This window comes from Poecilia latipinna, unplaced genomic scaffold (assembly GCF_001443285.1).
Source record: "Poecilia latipinna isolate Pla-1442-1.1 unplaced genomic scaffold, P_latipinna-1.0 Scaffold949, whole genome shotgun sequence".
In the NCBI taxonomy this organism is placed as follows: domain Eukaryota; kingdom Metazoa; phylum Chordata; class Actinopteri; order Cyprinodontiformes; family Poeciliidae; genus Poecilia; species Poecilia latipinna.
Window position 1 is genome coordinate 35,406 of NW_015113565.1, and position 23,270 is coordinate 58,675.

Consider the following 23,270-nt stretch of genomic DNA (forward strand, 5'->3'; position numbering starts at 1 on the left):
GGGGGGGGTTTGCCCCAAAAAAAAAGGGGGTTTTTTTTGTTTTTTTTTTTTTTTTTTTTTTTTTTTTGCCAGCTTCCTAAATATTGGCAGTATTATAAACTTCGCAGCTCATGGTGGACAACAATACTAAGACTAATGTGTCACACAGATAACTGAAAAAAAAAAAAAAAAGATTTCACAGGTGTATTTAAATAAGATAATCGATAACAGGATGTTCTTCCCAGCCACTTCCTTTGGCTGCCTTAGCTGTACTTTTCCTATATGCTGCAGTGGTGTTTGCCTGGTGTTGACCTTGACCGTGCCGTTTGTGTAACACGGGAACAGGAAACACAGAGCAGAATCTCAGGATGGTTGGAAACAGTGCAGAGGATGTTGTGGCTGCTCCTCGGTTCAGACGTTCAGTCTGTGATCCCACTGCTGCGTGTTCAGAGCTGGGAACTAAATGTTAAAGAGAAACCCATGTTAATATGAAAGAAATCAAAACAAGTTGCTCCTTACATCACTTTTCTTATGTTTTCTGTTTCCTTATTATTATTATTATTATTATTATTATTATTATTATTATTATTATTATTATTATTATTATTATTATTATTATTATTATTATTAGTTGTTGTGCTTTCATGTAGGCAGCATTAAATCACTGCTCCTTCCTGGAGCTGCCTGACCCTGATGATGTCTAGTGTAGAGTTACACCTTTCAAGCACAAGCAGACCGACTCCTTTGTTGACAGTAATGTCACAGCAAGGACATGCTGGTGTCCTGTTACTGAGCCTTCAAGTTCATGAATGCTACAGGGAGCTCTGAAAATCAAATGTTTCCTCACTAGTGTGTCTTTCACAGACATGAATTGTAATGAAAGTAGTTCGAGAATAAAATCTGAATGAATCCTAACAATAATATCAGACACAGACTTTGCATTTGATTATAAAATAACTTCCCTTCAGCAGTTGGTCGGAGGATAAACAAACTTAATCAAATGCATGTCCAAACATTGACTAAAAGGACACACTTTAAGATGTTGTAAAAGTTATAAATATTAGTACTGGTGTAACAATGCAACTCTTCGGTTTTATGGGTTGGTCACGGCTCTACACTCCGAACCTCTTGTGATTTTTATTTTTTCAGATTTGTCCTACAGCAACTAGCTGCCATGGGAATCAATATTTTCAGCAAAAATATAACGCCCGGTAACACTTGAAACACCTTGTTTCTTGCATAGGCTTAGTGAACTATGAAATTGCAACAATTTGTTGTTTGTAGCAAAACTAAGAACAAAAAAACAAGTTCAATACTTGCTGTGCTCAGGAACCAACTTTATTAATTTACCAGAGTCACAATGTTTCAGTCTGTCTTTAAATTTGTTATTTTAATTCCTTAAGTGTTGCTGCTGTCTTCACATGCTTGTCTCTTTATATGAGCCCCTGGAAATATGGTGACAAAGTGGCTCAAACTTCTAGATTATTTTCATCAAAATGGCTCAATGAATTTATAATAAATTTAAACAAAGACGTCCAGAAAAATGGTTTGGCTTAAAAAAAAATAAAAAATGAGTTGGCACAAACAAAAGTTGCCTTGGTTTTCTTCTGAAGGTCTCCGACAGTGTTGCTGCTGAAGACCAAACGTCTTACATGTTTCGTTGCGTTTTCTCACCAATATCTCTTTGTTGTCCCAGGTGTTTGGTCTGCTCAGGGCCTGGAGATGTCAGTGGGAAAAGTTCCCTTCCTGGAAGCAGTGAACGGCAGCACAGTCATGCTGCCTTGCACATACGCCAGCTGCATCGGCATCAAAGACCTGTATTTTAACTGGCAATACAACGACAATGGCACAATGCAAAAGGTAAAATCCTTCTGACTTCCTTTCAGCATCTGCTAACTCGACGGTTGAGTTTTTTTCTATTTTGTTCGATTGACGGCTTGCTGGTTCCATCAGGTGTGTGACGCTGTGATACCAACAGAGGACGTGGTGCCAGATGTGAAAGTGTTCAGAGAGAGAGTGGAGTTTATCGGAAAGAACCACAAAAACAACATCTCCATCTTGATATGGAACATCACCTTCGAGGACGGAGGCCTGTACACTTGTTTTGGGCGCAATCCCAAAGAGAAGAACAAGAACCACAGTGCAGTTTTCCACCTTATTGTTGTGGACGAATGTAAGACTTTAACATTTTTGCTGGTATATAGTGATTTAGAAAAGTTTCACACAAATTTTATTTATTTTTTTTTTTTACATTTTGCTACAGCCTCTGACTTCTAAGTGCTTCATAGAAATTTTACTTTGAAAAGCAAAACATTTTTTTAACCTAAATGTGCTTTCCTCTCATGCAGTGAGGCTCTCTTCTTTGCAGGATGGCTAACTCTTCAAATGTTTTGTCTAATTTTTCCTTCCTTGCCCTCAACTTGACTTTTACATTCCTGGAGCAAGGCTCCAGGTTGCACCACATTGCTGATGGATAGCAGACACTCTGCTATATTTTACCTGGTAATTAACGATTTCACGCAGAGGCTATAAGAAAACACAATCTAAAGTTAAAATATAAGTTAAAATATCTAAACACAGGCCACATTCATACCAGAGCGCCTCCTTCTTCCATATGTTTGCTGTTCTCTAAATGGCTTGTGGTGAAATTAAAACGGGATTTCTTTCACATAATGTTTTTTTTTTTTTTTTTTTGTTACTCCTACTTAAAATGCATATTAACAGTTATCCTGTTCATGGATTGTATCATCTGAGCTGTGGAGCTCTGCGGCTCTCCCAAAGTTGCCCTGGGTGTCTCAACTTCTACTCTCTATGTCAGAGTTTTTGTATTGAAAGGAGGTAACTTTTATTTACGTAAATCTCCTGGCTGGTAATTCATCTTAACTGCTGCCTAATTTACCCACATATTACCAGATCTATCAGTTTTAGTTTTAGTTTTCCATCCTGCTGCTCCGTTTGTCTTGACTGTTACTGTTAAGTCTTACCTACATTTAGTTTAACACAAGAAGATAACCTGAAATTGGCCAATTTACAGAAATGGAGCAACTCGCCAGGGCTCTGTTGATGCTTCAGTAATATGCATACTCAGGTAAAAGGAAACCAGAACATGCATTTATTATCTGGAGATAAAGTAAAGTGGGCCACATCGATGACAAATGGAATCAGGCTGGAGAAAATAATAAGTCGTGTTTATAGTAGACAGGGAATAGAAACACATATAATTGAAATGGTAAGACTTCAAGACTTTAAGAAATGTAAATTAAAAAAAAGGTATTCTGATTGAATCACCCCTCTCCTCTGAGCATGTTTTTGTTATGACACAGATGTAAATAACCTAGTCAAATGTTTTAAGCGGCTTCTTTCATATGTCTGCAGTAAGGGTGGTGGACAACACGCTGACCATCATTATAGCCTCAGCTGTCGGTGGAGCCATCGCGTTCCTGATGGCCTTTATGTTGCTCAAGAACTTCACTCTCTTTGTTCTTGCCAAACTTGAGGAGAAAAAGTGAGTTTTCAGTTCCTGGCATTTTCTAACGACAGCGCAAATGTTTCATATTGTTTCATCACACGCCGCCGCCGCCGCTGCTCGGTGGCACTTCAGTTTGAGCCGTACACATGCTGACGTTGTTTTCTTAAAGCTGCAAGTTTGTCTTTGAGGTGCATTGATTTCTTCTGCCGCTCTAACACGACCTCCTTTTTCGCTTCTCCCCCCGCAGTAAGGAGTGCCTTGTCTCTTCTTCAGGGATCGACAACACTGAGAACGGCCTCTCAGGATCCAAAGCTGATTCCAAACCAACGCCAAAAAAGAAATGAGGCTGGGGTGGGGTGTGTAAAACTAAAACATGACTCAGATTTGGATCATATTTGCTGATATTTCTAAATGCAAATGTGTTGACGGGTCATTGTGTCTAATTTAATAACTCTGGTCATGAGGTTTGAATGAGAATGATGCACATAAAGATACCAAATGTGCTGTAAGTGGTAACTGTGCAAATGATATACAACTTAAGATTGTGCAAATAATGAATGTGTACATACTTGTGCACAATTATGTTTGGTTAAGTTATAATTGTGATTAATTCAAACAAATTTATCTAAGACGAATAGCTAAGCAACAAAGCATTGCGGCAAGTAATTCTACAGTATGCTTAAAATTAATTCATAGAGGAAACATAAAATCTGATCTAACAGACCTTTTTCATAATTTAAAAAATACCTGACGTAGGACAAGCACAGGTGTATTAATGTCCCTTTTCTACTAAATGAAGACGGATCTAAGATTTGCCATTTAATTCAACACATCGGGATGTCACTGAATCATGACAACTTTGCAAAAACTCATTCTCCAAAGATTTTTAGTGTTTTAAGAGTAGAATACAATGTTTTCAGACAATCTGCGTCTTTTCCTTACCAATATTAGAAGTTTCTGCATCTCTGCCATCAGATTCAGCCATAGTATAGAAGAGAAAACAACAGAAGTATTTTATGAGCCTATTAGTAGCATTTGTTTTTTTTTTACTGAGCACTATGGACTGCCCAGCACTCCACTCTTTGCATCCTGAATTTTAATTAGGCACAGCACTCTGTGCACATACCTCTGATTAGACAGAAGTATCATGGACACAATCCAATTCAAAATCTGGGTTTTATTTACTCAATTTTTGAGTTTTTGGAATGCAGCCCTCATTAATACACCTGTTTTTCTGCTACTATTCAGTTCAGATTTCTGCCACAGAGCCATTGTTCTAACTTATAATGTCTGGCTCCTTACTCTTCCTTAAGTATAAAAACATATCTTACTGGTATAATAAGATTTATAATTGAGCATGAAGTTTGACTGAAGTAAGAAATTCCCACCAGCACCAACAATCTCTTTATTCAGAAACAACTTGGAGATGTTTTACACAATAAATTCCCATTTTTTAAAAATAAAATTAAATAAATTATTCAAATGACAACAAAAAAATTACATTTTCATTTTGTCATTAAGAACTGGCGCAAGTTATGAAAATGTGTATCTACACAAGTAAAAAGAAAATCAAGTTGTGTAGCACTTAGCATAGTTGCTCACTGTTTCCACCAAATATCCACTCAGGCTGTAGCTTCTGCCATTTTAGCCATTAAAAAAAATTAGACTGTTCTTCATCTAAAGTCAAAACACAAAACTTAATTTAATTGCTTTAGGCTGAGAAAATTTAATAGAATTACAGCTGGAATGAAGGCCCTTATAATAAACACCAAATCTCGCATGTTAACAACGTGTAGAGTAAACAGATAATTCTCTTAATATTCAGTATTTTTCTACACAAATTAGTCAAATGTTTAGTTGTAGCGAAGGAAAGAGGGCTTTAACCAGTTTTAATGCCAATATCATAGTATTGTAGAATTCAGCCTAGTTCTTCATGCCATATTTCCTCCTTGCTTGAAAACAACACATGTGCCTGTTAAAGCATAAAAGCTTTAGTATTTAGTAGGATAGCTAAATATTGCAAAAACAGTTTTTAAACCCTTAACTGTTACAAGACAATAAGCTTTTACATCAAAATGATAGACAATCTCACAATATCTAGATAAATGAAGACCATTCAGAGGATGCTGCTTTTCAAATAAATACCTAATGCAATAGGAGCATGTGCAACATGGGCCAGACTTTAGATCTAATGCTTAAATATAATATATAGAGAGATATAAAAATACTTTAAGAAACACACCTTCTCATACTAACACTGGTAGTGTCAGGGCTGAAATTAATTGCAAACCAATTTCATGCTATGCTAATGCCATTAAGCTAACCCTGACTGGGCTAAGCAGTAGTTGCTGTAGATTCGAGAGGAAAACAGGCCACTTCCTTACACTGTAAAATCTGCTGGGTTAAAGCCAACTCAATACAGGTAATGCTGTCTGTCCTGCCAGCATGCCGAGGTGGGACCCATGTGGGGGAAAGGAGGGCTGATATATGGGTCCCATATGGATTTGTCCGTGGGTTCCACGATGGCCCTACATGGGTTTGCCCATGTAGGGCCATCGTGGAACCCGCGGACAAATCCATATGGGACCCATATAGTCTGCCCTCCTTTTCCCCACATGGGGGCCACCTAGGCATGCTGGCAGCCCTGGGTTGGTCAAACACACCAGGGTTTGTTTATGGGCCTGAATTTCCCAACCAAAAACAATGTTGCCAGGTCCTCAGTGAAGGAATTAGCTTTTGATCATCCAAAATGTTATAATTTCATCACCCAATTTATAATGCATTTGGCATAGTAGGAAAGAAAATTGGCACTGTTAGGGGAAAACAGGAGAAAAAGCAGTAAAAATGTGGCAAAACTCATAAGTTAATTCATACTTAAAAGTATGAATTAACTTATGAGTTTTGCCTGTTTTTAACGTAAACCCTCAACCCTTCTCCTTTATTCAGCACTACCCAAAAATTGGTTGAAGAAATCTTGTCTGCATTGACTTTGTGACCGATTGTTTGGTAAAAGTGGATGTTGAACATAGCTAGTGCTAATACTTAGCAAATAAAAGGCTAGTGTAATATTTATTGAATAAATGTGTTCTCTACTGTTAAATAAAGACAGTAATTTACACTACATATATAGACATTATTCTAAATTAGCTTTTTTCTCATTTTACACTTTCCTATTTAATCTTGTGGAAGAAGTTTAGTGAACTCTAATCAAATTATTCTTAAAAATCTATAGAGAATGGTGGAGTTCCTAGTTTCTTCCTCTCTGAGTCACATTTTTTGACCCAAATTTTTGGATAAAATAATCCAAGTTCTGTTTAAGTAGCAATAATTCAGCAGCATTTAGGGTTGTAGAAAAATAACGCAACAGTTTTTGTGCGTGTAATTTTAGGAGGATTTTTTTTTTTAAACACAAGTACTGATTGTATTATTAAAATGCATTTCTATTTTAGAACAAAGACGGAAAGCACCTTTAAACTAAATGTTATTGGGTTTATTGATGTTGTAAGAGTAAGACAGTAAGCAGAGCAGAGCGCTCATAGCTCAAGTCTATTGCACAAGAAAAAGAGGAAGGTGACGGTTTCATTGTTGCAGCTTTTGTCAGACAGGAAAGTTTCCAGCTGAGTTTTGCTTTATGGGGAGATCAAAACCTTGAAAAGTACAATTTTAAGTAGCAGTAAGAGAATAATGGCTTTATAATACTTATCTTGAACTCAAGAAATTGGAAGACGGATGCATGTAAACTAAATAAGACAGTACTGTAAAATGAAGTGTAATTTTCTGATGGTTTCCTCATTGCTTTGTGAAAAAAAATGTGCCTCAACCTTTAAATACTAGCTTGAAGCAATATTTTAATGGGGTACTCTGGGCTCTTTAAGAAGATGTATATTTTTGTGTATGTGTAATCCTGGTTGGATTCGTCTTTCACATTGTTCATGCAAGTGCAACGCAAAAAAATAAAGCAAAAACAAACAGCACAAAAATGTGAGACCATCAGTGGCGGATCTTGCATGTATGGGGCCCCAGGATTTAGCCAACCACCCCCACTGTAACAACCTTTGTTGACTAGCAACAGGTTTGTTAGCTGCTATGTTATATTTTCTGCTTCCATGATACACAATACATACAGAGAAAATTTCTTCAAATTGTTCGCTTGGCGTAGCTAAAAGTAAGAACTCCAGCTAACCGAGGAATAAATGGTGAGAGGCTATCTGGCATTGGCACAGTTTGATTGACATCATGTATGACCATAACTCCTGAAAACAAACCAAAGTGCAGGAAATAATCTGAGATTATGGTTTGGGGGAAAAAGGCAGTGCACAAAGTACAAACATTTCAAAAACAATAGGAAGAAAAATGTCCAAGGTGCAACTGACAGATAAAAAAGTCATATCATAATTTGCTATGGTCCTCCTGCACCTCACTGTCTTATGCCGCTCTGGGTTACTGCCCATGTGGCCCATATCTGAACCGCCACTGGATGCCGTCATCGCTGGCAACCAAACCATACATTATTTATTTACTTATTTATTTACTTAGTTATTTTTTTAAGCTGACTGATCTTTGTTGTTTAGTTCTGGTTCACTAAATCATAAATCTGTTCAGTTCCCAGTAAAAAAGCAAAAAGTAGAAACTTTTTTTTTTTTTAAGTGAGATAGAGAATGATTTGTTCTGCAGAGACAATTCACCCATCAGTAGGAGAAATTGATATGTTTAAAAAGTCCAGATTTTACTGTGCCGGGGTTGTTCTGTGACTTTGGAAACATTTATAAAAGATTTAGCCAAATTATAGGATTTCATAATAATAATTAATTTAAAGTGGGTGAAGTTTCTCTGCTAACTTGAAGTAACTATTACTGTGGCTTGTTTTTTTTTTTTTTTTTTTTTTTAATTTCCAATTTTTTAAAAATTACATTATGACAATAATAACAATCTTTTACTAAGGCCATCAGTGTGTCAAAACAAATGTGGCAGTGTAGGCCTTTACATGCAACTCTATGCAAATGACAGCAGGACCTCTGATTTACTGTGACAGCTTCGATACAGCAGTGGCTACCTTAGGTATGCCTTAGGTATGTGCGTTGTAGTGACGACATGCAGGCAGGATCCGGAACCCCCTGAACCGGAACAGAAACTGAGAAGCCTGTGGACTCTGTTGCTTCTCTCCCACCGCTCTCTGCATTTAAATATACAGCTGTAACGCTCCGGCCTGCACTTAGATGAAGTTACTGTCTCCAACATCTCTGACATGCATATCAGCTCTGTTTGAAATTAATAAAGTTTTGAATATAATCTCTGTTGTTCTGTTGCATATTTAGGGGATACCCTGTTATTGTTGGCACTTCCTGCTTTCAGGCCAAATAAATAAACTAAACTGTAAATGTTTATAGCATGCAAAAACCTTAGGAAGACAAAGAGTAAACGTGTGCAATAGAGAGAGAACCTTAACACTAAACTTCTCCATCCTCTGAATTTGTTTGATGTATTTTTAATGATTCATTTCTGAATGTGTGAATCCTACAATACACATCTCTACAACTTAAGCTGGATCTACAGATATAGATATATATACTCTACTTATATAGGTACACATAGAGTGAAATTTTACAACAGCATACCACAGCCTATTTTTTTTCTAACATAAAGTGGACATGTGGATAGTATAAATTATTTCACCCATCAAAACTTTCAAAGAGTTTAAATAGTTGATCAAAATTGAAGAAAAGAAGAAAAAGAAAAAAAAGGGATTTTCAGTCACTTTAAATAAGGTGAATCCCACATTTATTCTGAATTAAAATTGCTAAAAATACTCAAAGGGTGTGTCAGATTAGGAGCACACGATTACAACATTGCTACCAGGCATTATAGGGTGACTGCTTATGAGTCTGGCAAGGCATTTAAATGTGTTAGAAAGATTTGTAATTAACCATCATCCAACTGTACAGAAAATAGTCCACAAGTTGAAAATATTCAAAGCGACCTATGCCATGCACAAGTCTGACTGTCCAAATAACTTCACTGTAAGAGCAGAAGGAGAAATTCTAAAAGAGGTCTACAACAGGTTCTTACTACTTCTGGTAGGAAAGTGCATGACCATCAGAAAGAGGCTACACGAGTTTATATTTTATGAGAAGTGTGCAAGAATTAAATATTTGTTCTCTAGGAAATCCATAAAGCCCTGGTTAAAGTTTTCCAAAGACCAGGATGTCTGGAAAATTGGAATAATAATCAGAGAAGAGAATACTGCAGATAACAAGTTAGCCAGATTTCACACGTATGAACCACATTTCATTATAAAATCAACAGAGTGCTGCAGTAAAGTTAAGGTGTCAACGGGTGGCAGCAAAGGACAAAAAAAGAAAAGAAAACAGTTTTAGAGCTTTACTAAGACTGTTAGATTCAAGACACCAGTCAGGATAAAAAGGACTTGTTTTTTTGTTTGTTTGTTTGTTTTGTTTGTTTGTTTGTTTGTTTGTTTGTTTGTTTGTTTGTTTGTTTGTTTGTTTGTTTGTTTGTTTTTTAATGTGTGTTATCATAACATAATACCAAAAAAGAAACAAAATCCATTAATTCTACAGAAGCAAATATTACAGCCCATCAGTTTGGAAAAGGTTTTGCCATTTCTATAAAATATTTTCAAGTCAAGTGAAACTTTATTGTCATCATGTCTATGTGAAACATTGTTCTCTAAAGGTGCAACCAGCTTTAGTGTTTTAATGTTATTTCTATCTGCTGAGCCTGTTGTGCCATGTGGAGATTAATAAGATACAACAAACACTGTACAATGACAGTGGAAGAGCATTACTGTTTTAATGATACACATTACCTGCTTTAAGTATTAATTTTATGTAAAGGTTAATATTATAAAAAAAATAACTCAAGAAAGGGTACTCAAGAAATAATACATTTCTGTTGAAATGTATTATTTTGTATTTATTTGTCATAAAAAATATTTTAGCCTTTAATATATGAAACTTTACACATAACTTTGTTTTGTCTGTTGATGACATCATTTTAAAAATATTAAATAAGATTGTCAGTAGCCTTTGTGAGTAGCCTTTTCACCAAATATTTTTGTTTTACTCTTTCCTAAGTCATTTCTTGGAAAGGTTTACTTTTACTTGAATAAAAATATGTTGAAGTAATGTCACTCTTGCTACCTCTGCCTGTTGCGTTATTTGCAGTCTATTTAACGCTATGAATAAACCCAATCCCCTTTTATTTGTCTTTGCTCACGCTCGCCAGGTTCCGCCACTACAATTTAGCTGACTTTAATATTTCCTGTGTTTTACTTTGGTCATTATTGTTTCACTTAGTGTTGATATGTGTGTGTGATAGGCGTGTATATCGGATATTTATAGAAATACGGAACGAATCGTATCGGTTGACGCAACATTTAACAGCCAAATACGATTCCATATTTAAGGGGACGGGCGGCAACGCCATGCCCTCATGCTAACATTAGCCTTGTATCTAGAATACAAGGCATTTTACATAATTTCATATGTATCAGCTATGTTTATCATACTGAATGGATTAAGTCACTGTAAATTAACATGCTGGTGCCACACATGTTACCGATGTCCAGCATTTAAGCTAACTTTAGCATTTTGGATCATTTGAATTTATACCCTAATATTAGCATACTGAATGATGTCAGTAGCACGTATGATGTCACCAGCATGTTTACATACATTGACTTAATCCATTCAGTATGGTAAATATTGATAATAATATGAAATTATGTAAAATGCTTATTTTAGGTTGAAGGCTAATGTTAGCAGGATGGCTATCATTAGCATATTGAGTCACTAGCATGCTGATATACTTGCATCAATTAAAGTAAACTTAGGATTTTGTATAATTTTAATTTTTACACTAAGGTTAGCATAATTAGTCAACATGCTAGTGATAACCTACGTCCTACTGGTAGTAGCTACAGGCTAGTGACTCATGCTAATAATAACCGTCATACTAACGTTAGCCTTGTACCTATGATACATAATTTCATATTTATTTAGCAACCGTGACAGCGTGAAGCACAGAGCCGAAGTTTGTTTTTTTTTAGCCATTTGTACTCCGGATTTCTGTAAATAATAAATGTTCGCGCTCCATGAGGCGTCTACGTATTCATGTCTATGACTCTTGCTTTTCACATATTTAAAAAAAATCTTTATTGGCACAATAGAAAGAGCAAAGTCAGGGAGGACACATTAGACCAGCAGCAGGGATGATTTGATGAAAGAAATCTGCAGGTTTCAGGGGCAAACCAGGCAGGTATCGTGACAAGGTTGTTTTTTTTTCTACAAATATTTCACTCTCATTCACATTTCAAAATATGTTTTGTCTGTATTATAAGCTAGCATACTGTTTCCCTTTAGATCGGAAACAGCTTCATAATTTCATTTTCAGACAAACTGATGGGAGAAAGAGAGGTTAGCATGGTCTTTAGTTTGAGCCAAAGTTTATGCTAACCTAAGCATACACTCAGCATTTTCTGGTGAGTAATTACGCTTACATGTCACTTTTTACATAATTATTGTTGATTTTGTATTGATAAACAACATGGCTATTTCATTTGAAAGGCTAAATAAACATTTATTTGTGTATTTATGGTAAACAATAAGTTTAGCCTGTACACATATCTGTTCCAAGTTTGACCAGCAGATGGGAGCATTGAGCCGCAGGATGGATTTAGACGCTTGGATTTCAGATCCCAGAGGCAAAGAGCGAACCGTCGAGAGAACTTCAGGTAATCTCTGTAAAATTGGGGATACAACTGATATGTGTTCATATCTGAAGTATTACAGCAAGTTTTAATATCTCCGTTATATTTCACTGTTCTTAAATATTGCCAGAAAATGACAACGTCCTCAACAACGTGAATCTGCAAGAACTTTATCGTACCAATTAAAGCAAGCTTATTGAATTACTTTAAATACGAGCATGAAGTTATTATTATTTTGGAGAAAAAAATTCAACAAAGTTATGCAAGTCTTGAAACGATCAACTCCAAGCAGGGCGGATCCTAACATTTTAGTGGTGAAGAAATAACAGTTTTTAAATAATTTTTAATGCATTATTATCAGTGTTTACTTTGTGTTATTTTGATCTTTGTGGATTTCGCAGAACAATATTTTGATATTTAGCACTTAACATTTAATTAATAATTTTTTTGTACCATTATTTGAAATTTTCAGTGAGTCTGGGAGGCTCCTGCAGCTTTCATTCCTTCATCCATCCTTTGCATTTATGCAGTGAAGCTGTTCTCCTAAAATTGGGCAGCAGTTGACAGAGAAAACACATTTCCAGAAAGTTGCTCCGTCTTTGAGAGCGTCCCTGTAACCTTTGGTTTGTTTGGCACACTGTGCTCGCTTTGTGAACTTGCCATACCCCATAGCCCGCTCCTCTCTCCTCCTCTATCTGCAGTGTATTTCTGTGCGCAAATGCCTGCGCTCCCAAAGCAGACAAAGAGAAGCAAAAATATTTGTAGCCCACCCTGTTCCGCAGCTACATGGACCTTCACATCTAGCACCAACTCAGAGGAGAGTATGCCAACCCCAAAATAGGCTCCGGGTCAGTCTGAGCGACTTTTCCGCATCCATATTGCGCAGGAAAGAAAGCGCGGTCATCGGGGCGCACAGGTGGGTGCGCTCTCCAAACGCCCTCTCCAAACGGTGCCAAACGAGAGATCTTGGACACAGGTGGACCAAAACGATCAGTTGCAAAAGGACCCGATCGGCGATTAATTTCAGGGAAGGAAGAAAAAAAATGGATTTGCATGCACGGTAGTCTCATGAAGAGAGGAGGGGACATGGGCGGGGCCGAGGCGCCTCTCGTTTCCCCTCCACGCTTAGCGGGGCAGCAGGGCTGGAAATACCTCCCGGGAGCACAGTCGCCAGTCCAGCACGGAGACCCGCCTGGCCAAAAGAACGCGCCTCACACTTACCAGGATTGCCAAAAATTCCTGAAAAATATACCTGCTATTTATGGCATGTGGCTTGTAACTTTACTCCTGCTGTACTCTCTCCAAGAAGGTAAGAGAAATATAAATTATATTTTTTGAAATATTTCACCTCGCGGTGTGAGATAGGCTTATTGGTATTAAAGTTGAACGAAAAGTTACATGTGGAAACTGCTGTTGTTTTATTTTATTTTTTATTTTTTTAATTTCCTGCTGGTCTTCTCTCATGCTCCGACTGAAAAAAAAAATCTAATGATGCGATTGAAATTAATCATTTAAATCAAATTAAGTAAAGCTGTTGCAGCTGAGAGAGTGGAAATTTTGAAAGAGGGTGCATAAGTGGTATAATTTGAAGGATGTTTGGTGGGTTTTTTTGCAGCGCACCTTGGTGTCTTAGATGGTGCTGATAGCACGGATTGTTTTCGCATTACCAACTCCAGTTATGAATATGTAAAATGGCTGAATGGGGAGAATGAGGTGCAAACAGAGGGAGAGTGAGGCAGAAATAAAAACATGCGCGTATCATGAGCCCGTTTGCGATTTCTCCACCAAGTCCTTTTTTCACTCGAGTCCAAAGTTTCCAGGTGGAACATTTGTGATTTATTTTTATATCTAGGTGCTTCCATCTTGTAGCCTTTGCTAATTGCAGCTGTTTGGATGAACTGATTGGGGGGGGGGGGGGGGTGTAGCGCTGGTTGCTACAGAGACGCTCTTATTTTTAGGATGAGATTTTTTTTTCTTCTAATAATGACAAATTGTTGTCATTTGATGGTAAATAAAAGGGGCCCTTTTCTTCCACAACGGCCTTATTAGTGTAATAGGTCTACACCCACATAAAGGCCATAATTAGAGCATTCAGATTTTGTCCTTCTTACTTAATTCATCGTGCCCCTTTTTGAAAAACGTCCTCTGATTTTTGCTGCCTGCAAATGCGAAATGCACCTTTAAATTATTTCATTTGTGTTTCTTGTCCACAGTGCAACAAATCTCTAACCCTATTGTAAAGTTCATCTTTGTTCTTTTACAGTGCAGTAAAAATAATCCCGAGTAAATCTGCGTCGAAAATAACATAAATTCAACACTAACACTAGAGTGTATTTATAGGCCTTTGTGTGCATCCTGCCTGTCTGGAATCGTTTTTATGTGATTTTGTCCTTATTAGCTGAAGCTTTGAGAGAGACAAATATGTATTTTTTTATTCCTAAAAGTCTCGGGTACTGGGAGCAGAAATATGGCGGTTTTAGCGCATAAAAAGGCCCTATAGGTCCACCAGCGTATGAATTAAGTTTTTTTTTTTTTTTTTTTTTTAGCACTGGTTTCAAATGCAGACAAATTTTAGTTAGTGGAAAATTAGCTCTTTAAATATATCTTCTCGTATTATATTTTTTTATTTCTACAATTTATTCAATGTGATTTGATAGCTTGGCTGAAGGCTCAATGGAATTATATTAAAATACGCAAATTTATTTCACCAAATGAGAAACTCCAGGGGCGTGGGTGCAGATTAGAGACTTGCCCGGTCATGTTCCTCCCTAATAGCGCACCTGGACCCCGCGGACGTGCCGCGCGCTTGTGCCAGTCAGCCAGCGCGGGCGCGTGCATAGGAGGCGTGCGTCAGGGACGTCCCTTAATGGTTCTAGTGCATGCTTAGTTTTTTGTTTGTTTTTTAAATAAATAAATATATATATATATATATATATATATATATATATATATATATATATATATATATATATATATATATATATATATATATATCTTGCACTTAGCTGTCTCGAAAACGACTGAAAAGGAAAGGATAATGTTTTTGGGCCCTAAATGAACAAAAAAAAAGAAAATCTCCGTTGCAAAGTCATTACTTGTTCTTCAAGAGTATTCTGTTATAAGAGCAACATTTTTAGGTGTACCTGAAAATAAGATGTACAGTTTTCTCTTTTAAATTTACAGGCTGTCTTTACTGCAAATGTGGATTAATTAGCAATAAGTAAAATTAAATTCACATTCTAATAAACAGCCCCACAATCTCAAGCAAATAAAAATAAATTCAACTGAAATGGTAATTTATTTGTGCAAAATTGCAATGGTTTGATGTGATTTTTTTTTAAAATTAGAGGTGTTTAATGAGAGGTGTGACAGCAGCAGGGGGAACCATGCTCCTTCACACCAGTGACCCCCCCCTTCCTTCTCCTCCTTGGCCAATTCCCTTTCCTTTGCAACTTGAGTAATATGCAGCATTCAATTATAGGCAACATTGTGCTTGTAATTTCTCAAGCAGGCCTCTACTTCTCTTTTTTTTTTACCAGAAAACCTCACATTACTTAATTTGACTCTTTAGAACATGGAGGAAGGCATTAAAAATAGCAGTCTTTGAGTTAATTTACCTGTAATTGACCTTTTTTTTTATGTGATTCATATAGTTAATTTTTTCTCTCTCTGAAGAAATGAATCCACTGTAAACCTGATTCGAATAATATTTTTTGATTTTAATAATTTGCTTTTAACTGTTACGTTTTCTTTCATTCATGAAGAATAATAAAAAGGTGCTATCTGGAAAAGCCCCAGGGGACAGCACAGCTTTTCCCCAGTTTGACTGAATTTATCTCATATTTTGTCTGAAAGGACTTACCAATAGAGGACAGTAAAATAAACAAAATAAACAACATCCTTGCCCGACATCAAAAGTGAAGTGCAAAATTTTCCCCAATAAGAACTCTGTGTATCAACACAGTGTTGCTAAATTGAGCCAGACCTCCTCTGAGTTTCATTGGATGCCAGCGTTGCACATTTTTCCGAAGGAGGGAGTGTTCGGCAAATGTCAAATCTCTGAAGCAAGTAGTTTTTTTTTTTTTTCGTTGGATCTCCCTCTATTTCCATCTCTCTCTCCATCTCTCCCTCCCTCCCTCTCTTGCTCAGTCGCTTCCTCTCGCAATAACTCCCCTCCTCTCTTTCCCTCATCACTAGGCAGAATTAAAGGCTGGGGGGAGGGGCAGTTTATGCAGACTGTGCTGGGACTTGTGATCCACAGATTTGATATTCACATTAAGAGAGAAACTAGCTTCTTTGAAGTGAGGGGGTAGCAGGTCCCAGAGGACTGCTGAAGTAGCACACTTTTTTTTTTTTTTTTACTGACACAGCATGGTCCGGGGGGGGCAGAGGCGTCGGTGGGTGCAACGGGTTTGGGGGAACAGATTGCTGGGGACAAGGGTGGGGAACAGCAAAACCCCATCCATTGATTAGATCCAACTTCAGCAATCTTCCTCCTGACTTCTCCACCCTACTTAAGTCAGACCCCCGAGGATTATCTATAAGTTTACACCTCTCTACACCCCCCGCCATATTTCCACCGATATTCAATTTGCACCCCTTCTCTCAATGCATCGCATCTCAGTGTCTCCTGTGCCGGTTTATGTTTCCACACATAGTTGCTTTTCCTGTTGCCACCCAAATCAAAACACAACTTTCTGTCCCACAAACACCTGATGGATGAGTGACAGCCAGGTGGCAAGCAAAAAAAAAGAGAGAAGTAGAACTACTTTGAAAGAAAAAAAAAAACACCCAAAGCTGTTTCTAGATAGAGCTAAGGGAAAGAAGAGAGCGCTTTTCTAACAGTTCTTTCAGCTAATTTTGACACGTTTCTGCAGGTCTGCTAAAGCTGGCCACTGGTATATAAAATAAAACCCAAAATGTGTTGGAAATTATTGTTGGGTTGAGATTTGCGAGAGGGAACGAGGAGAGCAGAGGAGGGCAGCATGAGGATGTGTTTTTGTCTTGGGTTGGGCACAGGGGCATGTGGAATTGTAAAAATGTGTGAATTTGAAACATTTGGGGGTTTTGGAGTTTGTTTAGCCCCCCCCCTCCAAAACAATACAGCTTTGAACTTCGCATGTTTGTGTGTGTGTGTGCGTGCACGCGCGCTTGTGTGGGTTCACATCCTGGAGAGGCGTAGATCAGCTGCATTATGCATGATGAAACCTTGCATAGGTTATGACTTCTGCTTCTCCGGCATACATATTCATGCATGGCTCACTGGCAGGGCGTGTAAAATAGTTCCCGCGACTCTGACAGCCTAAGCTGCAGCTCCAGCGGTGCCATCAGCGCCTCCAACACCTTCCCTGTAAGGGCTGCTTTTCTCCCCGGAGCTGTGTCTGAACGAGGCTGATGAAGCCTCCAGGGTGAAGGAGAGCTGCAACAACACCCTCTCCAAAACCATGCAGCACCGTCAGTACTGCTGCCAGCCTATCAGCTGTCCATGAGCGGCAAAGGTTGGGCTACAACAGTTCTGCTTAATTGTGTTTGCACGTGTATTAAATCCTCAGAACTCAGTTTGGAATTCACATACTTAGAAAAAGCAATCTCCCAATATTTTGGTAGGTGATAATTTTGTGAAAAATTAAAATTTTCAAAGATCTTGTGATCTGATTTTAGCAGGAAAAACAATCAGACATCTTTGCCTGTTTGTAATGTAAAGCAGGACTTTGATGTGGCACACCTTCTAGTCATGTTCAACATGACTTTGAAGCAACTATTCATTGTTTTCAACTTTCAAAACTGCATGATCAGAGAGTGCGGTTTAAGCATTGAATACGTTTTTAACATTTTCCTGAGAGATATTTTAGTGTGATTGTTGCATTTTGAGAATCTTTCATTAATGTCAACCAAATACTTTGAAAAGTGAAAAACTGTGATAAAGCAAGAACCAAAGCTTCAAGGAATTTGCAAGTGAAATGTAGATTTTATGAAGGGAAGTTTTTGCACTTTGAAACACTAACACCTGGACTTAAATTCCTGTGTTTGAAAGTCATGCTGCTTACTTCACCTTCCAACTTTTAATACACAATAATGAATTCAGGTGAGCAAGTCAAGAAGATTGTAATGATTTTGTTGAGACGAAAATGTTTTCGCTGACAAAAATACAAGATTTTATAGATTGGAAACTTTCTTTTAAAGACTCAATAGACAACACAGATTATTCAAATCAATGTTTGACCAATTCGCATGTTTCATTTTTGTCTAATTTTAAATTGATTTTAATGCTACAAGAGTTGTCAAAATTATTCATTTCTGTGCAAAGTGAAGAAGAAATAAAGCTAATATCTCTGTATAAATACCAGGTCCATGCGTGACTATTCTGCATATTTCATATTTTGAACCAGAAGTGTCCAATTGCGTCCATTTTTTTAAGCACAGTAAAACAGCCTTCCAGTTTCTCAGGCATCACCTCTTAGATTTCAACATTAGCTAACAGCTGCTGGCTAACTGTTAGGAATCACAAATTGTTAGAATATAGTCTCTAACTCCGCCATCCCGTTTCGTATTCCTTCTGATTCCCTTCATGCTGCAACATCAGAACTACTTTGAGGTGACGTGGTGTTGGCCAAAAGATTCTGTATTTCTCTTTTTCACTTTGCAATTATTAACCAGCTAGCAAAACAGGAATGCATTTCCTCCAACTATAAATCTGTCTGTAAAAACAATCCAAAAGTTGTGGTTCTAATTGGTGGGCCACTGGATGCAGTTGTCACCAGTGAAACCTGTAAAATGAAAACTGCAGCATTAGTGCTGGCTCAGCAGAAAATCAGCAACAATTCCTCCAGGTACTTCTTACCATCCCTCAAATATTTATTGCATTGCTGTTTACACCGGCTTATTTCATAGGTCATATGCTGCAGATTAATCTGGCTCTAAACAAGAAATATTCAGCGATTCATCTTAAATTTTTTTTTAGGAAGAAGTGTTGGGATTTTGGATGTTTGTATGGTACAGCCAGAAAAAGTCAGCTAGGCAGTTTAAATTAGTTATGGTGAGGGATGCAATTAATTCTGAGGAAGCTACTTTCTAAACAAACTATTAGAAACAAGGTTAAGCATCAATAATTTTTAGCTGATTTTTAAAAAAAAAAGAAAAATGAATTTCTTAATGTGTTGAACATCATTAAAAACATGCAATATATTTATGTTCCTATATTTTTCTATCACTGGCGCAGTGGTTACGGTTTGTTTTCTTGGCAGCGTAAGCCACCATACTGGTTGGCACAGGTGGTTGTTGGCGTTTGATCTGCTGGTTTTAAATGGAGTGGAAACTCTGCCGTCCTGGCACGAACGCAGCACCGAGCCTTTGACCACACCTGGTGGGCTGGATCTGTGACGCGTCGCTTACAGTTGCTCTCTATCTGCAAAAAAAAGCTGTCCCCTTTTTGTCAAAATATAACAATTTGTGTGTTGTGATCTAAATTTATCTCTCAGTTTTTACTCCTTATGATAATTTCAAGATAATGTAACGTGACAGTTTTCAGGCAGGCTGTTTTTAGTGTTAAAATCTTTGTCCCAGTGGGGAATGGGTGGAGCTCGTCTTCCACCCATCTCTTTGCTCCACAGAGATCCATGTTGTAGAAATAGGTCAATTAAAATTAGCCTTTGCTTTACAATGTGCTGACAATCAATAGTGTCGTAAGGATTAATACTGGTGTTACGTTTATTTCTCATTTCTTTAGAGTTTAGACATTGCCACAAAGTAACTCATTGCAGTTATACTTGGTCTCTTTCTGTGATTCTTATAATGTTGCTTCAAAATTGAAACCAGAAAGGTTAAATACTACAGTCTCTGTGTGATGAGCTTTAAAGAACATTTTAAAGTGTAAGTGTGTTATTTAGGAGCTAAACAGAAGTTCGGCAACATAGTAAAAGATAGGATCGATTAGGAAAGTATTCAAGATTATTTTCTAAGAAAAGAGTAGTAAACAAAGTGTGAAAAATATTTTATCGTAGAGGGGAAAAAAATCCAGCTCTCTTGTCTGTCAATCAGTTGTTTGCAATTCAGTGCCAGTCTTAAGGAATGTTGTTATGCAACATATAGTTATATATATGAAATCAGTAGGACCATGTCCAGGAAGAAATGTCAGAATATGTAGTTCTGCAACCTTTTCAGGACAGGACAATAATAAAGGGGAAAAATATAACTAAACCAGTGAGTGTCATATCGGTTGTTTTTCCTCCAACTATCAAGCTGAAAGCCTAAAAAGTTAAATATCTGCAACGTTTTGAGTTTTTTTTTTTTTTTTTCGTCGCATTTTTTTTCTGCTTTCAGCAACATGATCTTTCTTTTTTTTTTTTTTTTGGCCAATTCTGATTAAGACTTCTAATAAAAAAAATAAAAAAAACCTTTTCTGTATTCTGTCCAGATTTTGTGCCATATGCTCAAAGTTTTGATCTCTTTTGCTCTGCTGCAGACTAAATGGTCGTATCTTAAGTAGCTTTTGTTTGTCCTTTAACTTCCTTTTTAAATACATTGTCTATACTCTTTTTTTTTCTCATGCATATCTAACATATATTTAACAAATTTTTGTACCAGTTTTTCTAACAAATATCTCCTGGTGGCTGTGAAGCATAAATCTGTTGTATAAAATCTTTAAATACTCTAAAAATGTATCTTTTGAAATTGTAGTTTTTATTTTTTGACATGTTGAAGAGTAATTTTGAAAAACATTTTTCTTCCTTGTTTTGTTGTTGCTTTTCCCCTGCCACTTATATTGTTTGCAGGGGGATCATCTTATCAAAGTTATGTAGTTAGTTTCTCTATTTGTAAATATTTAATAAGTTATAGTTTAGCTTAATTAGAAAATACCTACTTTTATATTACATTGCATCTAATATAGGAGATATGGGAAATTAAATATTAAGAATCTTGTAACTGGTAGCTGCGTTTTGTAGTTGCTTGTGTGAAACTCTAGAAACCACATGTGTTTTCATTATCCATTAAGTCTGTCAGCATATATATTGCAACATTTTGCACAGGAGGCGTTAAAAAATGTAAGATTTTTTGAACACTGACCAATAAATGGAATTTCTCACACTTTATTAGCCAGCATGTCTCTTAACTGGCTTCTGTAAAGATTGTCAGATACAAGTTTTTCCATCTAGCCAGCTGACTTCATTGAGTTATTGACTTAGATAGGTAGACATGTAGACAGACAGACAGACAGGCAGACAGACAGACAGACATGGTGTTTGTTCAGACATCAGGTTGTCAGATGGTGCCTAAGAAGGAAGCGGTATGTTTTGGTTCACATCATAAAGAGTCATGTTTTTCTCTAAATGATCTGCACTAACAGAGTTTCTACTTAAAATGTTTAGGTTGATGGTTTGTAGTTGCTTGGTGAAGTTTCTGAGCCTCCATTGAAAGCCACTTTGCCTCATCCCAATATGGCTGAGGACAGGCCGTATATGAAGGTTTTTATATTTTTTTTTTTTATCTGTTTTCATCTGTGTGTGTGTGTGTGTGTGTGTGTGTGTGCATTTTACATGGTTTTGACACAGCTTTGACATGGTTTTGAGTAGTGGGAGTTCTTTCTGATCCACTTCCCGCACCATCAGTCCCAGCGCTCTGCAGCCCCCCAAATGCCCATGCCTCCAGGCCATATAATCTACTGTATGAGAGGGTCTTTCGCTGCCCACAACCCCCTCCCCCGAAGCTTATAGGGCAACCCCTCACTTCCCTACTTTACTGCTGTCCCCCCTTTGGGAGATTATAGATATTGCAATCTTTAATATGGGCTTTATGCTCAGGGGCTATTATCAGTAATCTGCGGAGGGGAGGGAGTCTGACCTGGTTTTTGCAGCCCACTGCTGGACTGCCAGACATATTTTCATATACCATCTGTAACATGTTGCCCAGATTTATTAATCTTTAACCAGGAATCCCCCCCGTCTTCTAAAAGAAGCTACAATTATTGATAAACCTCATCGGATGGATAAGATGGCTGCCTTTCTCTTTGATTCTGTAACATAATATTGATATTAACAATTTAGAACAACAAAGTTTCCATGTTTGATTGGATATTTTTTGCATTAATTTCTTATAAGAAAAAGATAAAAAGCACAATTCTGCCAATTCATCTGTAGTGACACATCATATCTAAAGTAAACTTGACTGATGTTATAAAAAAGTTTATCTCGTTGCTTTAAATTTTGCATGGCATAAAATGTCAGTAAATTTAAATATTTGATAGCTAGCTATCATTACTGTCTCTCAAATAATATTGTCCAGGCTGACAGGAGTTTGAAAATAATATTTTATTCTAATCTCAAGTCAAAAATGTTTCTGGTCTTGATAGTGTCAAAATCAGTTCAAGTCCAATGCTTTAAATATTCCTTGCTCAGTCTCTCAGTGGCCAAAAATGTTTTTTCCCCACATGAATAAAGAAAACAGCACTTTAACCCAAATGTCCCTAAAAACATCTCTGACTTATTGACCTTTTTCCGCCCTCCTGACCATGGAGATCCATGGTTTGTGTCTTGCCAACTACCTCCAGGTCAACGTTTGTTATAACGAGAAATAAAGCGTTTTCCTCTCAAACCCCACCCCCAGTTCATCGAACTCCCTGCCCACTGAAACTAGGCGCACTAAATCTCTAACTGCTTTCAAATCTCTCTATAAAACCGTCCTCTTTGTAAAAGCCTTTGGCAATGTCTGAGATATTTATTACATGTTCTATTATTCCCCTTTTGTGAGTCAAAACCTCCACACCTTTCCCTCCCCTCACTGTACAGCATACTGTGCCACATGAGGGAAACGTTAAGATTAAAATAAATATAATCATCCACATATCCACATGTAGCTGTCTACACATTTCCAAAATGTCAAATTTTTAAAAGTTTTTTTGTTTTATCCTATGAAGTGAGCCTTACTTTTCACAACTATTCGGTCTCAAAAAGATATTTTCCAAAATAAATTTTACGTTTTGGTGAAATCTTTGCAAAATATCTCTGCTTGTTGAATGTTACACTTGCAACAAGTGATTGTGCTCAGTGTTTCCTAAAGCTGAACAACTATTAAGCAGAGTGGTAATATATATATATATATATA

General features: G+C 37.1%; 2 protein-coding genes across 4 annotated transcripts in view; both read left to right on the forward strand.

The window, feature by feature from the left end:
• The window catches only part of scn4bb (sodium channel, voltage-gated, type IV, beta b), a 12,143-nt gene extending 7,242 nt beyond the window's left edge, over window positions 1-4,901 (forward strand). For both annotated transcript variants that reach the window (XM_015049507.1, XM_015049508.1), the window contains exons 3-6: window positions 1,676-1,839; window positions 1,933-2,152; window positions 3,355-3,484; window positions 3,696-4,901. In XM_015049507.1, the coding sequence (XP_014904993.1) occupies window positions 1,676-1,839; window positions 1,933-2,152; window positions 3,355-3,484; window positions 3,696-3,792 (611 nt within the window). In that variant the 3' untranslated portion in view covers window positions 3,793-4,901. The remainder of the gene's footprint in view (window positions 1-1,675; window positions 1,840-1,932; window positions 2,153-3,354; window positions 3,485-3,695) is intronic.
• Window positions 4,902-12,878: 7,977 nt separating this feature from the next.
• LOC106957928 (Down syndrome cell adhesion molecule-like protein 1 homolog) overlaps window positions 12,879-23,270 on the forward strand; it is a 75,500-nt gene continuing 65,108 nt past the window's right edge. For both annotated transcript variants that reach the window (XM_015049504.1, XM_015049505.1), the window contains exon 1: window positions 12,879-13,482. In XM_015049504.1, coding sequence (XP_014904990.1) covers window positions 13,227-13,482 — 256 coding nt within the window. In that variant the 5' untranslated portion in view covers window positions 12,879-13,226. The remainder of the gene's footprint in view (window positions 13,483-23,270) is intronic.